The following is a 2,059-nucleotide window of genomic DNA, read 5'->3' as shown; positions in this document are numbered from 1 at the left end:
ATGTTGTCCCCATGTTGTCCCCATGTTGTCCTCATGTTGTCCCCATGTTGTCCTCATGTTGTCCCCATGTTGTCCCCACATTGTCCTCATGTTGTCCCCATGTTGTCCTCATGTTGCCCCCATGTTGTCCCCATGTTGTCCTATATCAATGTTCTTTTTAATTCCCCAAAATAACATGATTGATTCCACCCAACGCTCTTTGCCAAGTACAAATCTCTACTTTTATTAATTTTGGGGCGTCTTATTCAATTTTATAGCTATGTAAAACAAATGGAAGTGTTGTTGAAATAGTATTGAGTAAAAGTTGACATATTCCAGTCTGTGATTATTATCAACATCCATTCCTTTAATTTTAGTCTCAATAATTCCTAATTTCTGCTTTTCTAACTCAAACATTAGGTATAATTTCCTATAAATGAGGTTTATGGACTATAAAATCCCCAAATAACTGTAAAACTAAAGTTAATAAGTCAGTGTTACGTAGTGTTGAAAACGTCAAAAAAAGGGAAAAAAACATAAGAATCTTTCATTTTTAATTGAGAAAAAGTGTCAACAAAAGCATTGATTTTAAATTTTTACGGAAAGACGACACGAGGGTTAACCGATAAAACTGCAGGAAAAAAAACGTACGTTTTTGTTAAAAAACGATGAAACTTTAACACGAAAAAAACCCGGATTTGTTTGATAAAGCGGATTCTGGTTCTGGTTCTGACAACTACAGTCGAGCTGCTGCCACTGAGCAGCTCTACTGGAGCGGTTGGGGTTAAGTGCCTTGCTCAAGGGCACCTCAGTGTTGCAATGAGGGAGGGACAAGCGCTGCTCTTTCACTGCCCCCCCCCCCCCCCACCCCAGATGTTATCATGGCGGTCTGGGAATTGAACCTTGAAGCTCTCGTCTCTAACCTCCGTTACTAGAGGTGAAAATGTATTGATTAGTTGTCAACTATTAAATAATTCACCAACTTTTTTTGAAAATTGAGTCATTTTTATAACAAAAAAAGTTAAACTTCTCTGATTCCAGCTTGTTAAATGTGAATATCGTCTAGTTTCTTCTCTCCTCTGTGACAGTGAACTGAATATCTTTGAGTTGTGGACTAAACGAGACATTTTGGGACGTCATCTCGGGATTTTTTTGGGAAACACTGCTCATCGTTTTTTCACCATTTTATGACATTTTACACCAAACAACCAATCCATTCATCCAGAACATGAATCCCCGGATTAATCGCCAATGATAATCATCAGTTGCAGACCTCGCCCTCCTGAGTTACAACATGCTGTAAATGATGATGGATTTCACCAAAACAATGCCAAAAATAAACTTTAAAAAGTACTAAATGGAAGTAATTAGGTTAACCAAAGTACCTCAAAACTGTACCTTATAAAGGTTCTTGAGCATTTAGGTATTATCGGACCAGAAAGACGCCGTCTTGTTTACACCGTAGTGTTTTACCTTGAAGAATTCTTTTACAAAGAGTAAAGTAAAGTCAAAGTTTTAATCAACAACGCAATCATAAAGGCCAAAATGTGGCAGGTGCACCCGTCCGACCCATCAGCTGTTCTCCTCTCTCACTGGAGCGAGACTCCCCCTCTGAAACATTAATGAATCCACGAGGATCCGCTTTCAAGAGCCAGAACTGAACTACATACGCACCTGAACCAGTTTCTAATCACCTGAAATTACTGCTGCACACTTTACTCAACACCTGATAATAATGAATACAACAATCTGAATCAACAGGTTGGGATTAGGAGGGTGAGGAAAGAACAACGCTGATAAAAGCAGCCGACACACAGGTTAAAGAAGCTCAGGTGTGTGACAGGTAACACACACACACACACACACACTCACAGGTTGTGTGTCTTCCTGACGCGGCGTCGGTGGAGTCCACGTCCTCTGCAGACCTGCAGGAAATGATGACGAGAGGAGACGACAGCGTTAATCCTTCAGACCGGACCGGGTGGATACATTATTCAAAACCTGGGGCCGGGCAACTCTCTGTGTGTGTGTGTGTGTGTGTGTGTGTGTGTGTGTGTGTGTGTGTGTGTGTGTGTGTGTG

General features: G+C 40.7%; 1 protein-coding gene across 1 annotated transcript in view; it reads right to left on the bottom strand.

The window, feature by feature from the left end:
* Positions 1 to 2,059, bottom strand: part of LOC117938293 (probable cationic amino acid transporter) — an 8,031-nt gene that overhangs the window by 5,331 nt on the left and 641 nt on the right. The window contains exon 2 of the mRNA XM_034862815.1: positions 1,852 to 1,904. Coding sequence (XP_034718706.1) covers positions 1,852 to 1,904 — 53 coding nt within the window. The remainder of the gene's footprint in view (positions 1 to 1,851; positions 1,905 to 2,059) is intronic.

This window comes from Etheostoma cragini, chromosome 22 (assembly GCF_013103735.1).
Source record: "Etheostoma cragini isolate CJK2018 chromosome 22, CSU_Ecrag_1.0, whole genome shotgun sequence".
In the NCBI taxonomy this organism is placed as follows: Eukaryota; Metazoa; Chordata; class Actinopteri; order Perciformes; family Percidae; genus Etheostoma; species Etheostoma cragini.
This window is presented reverse-complemented; position numbering and strand designations above follow the sequence as displayed.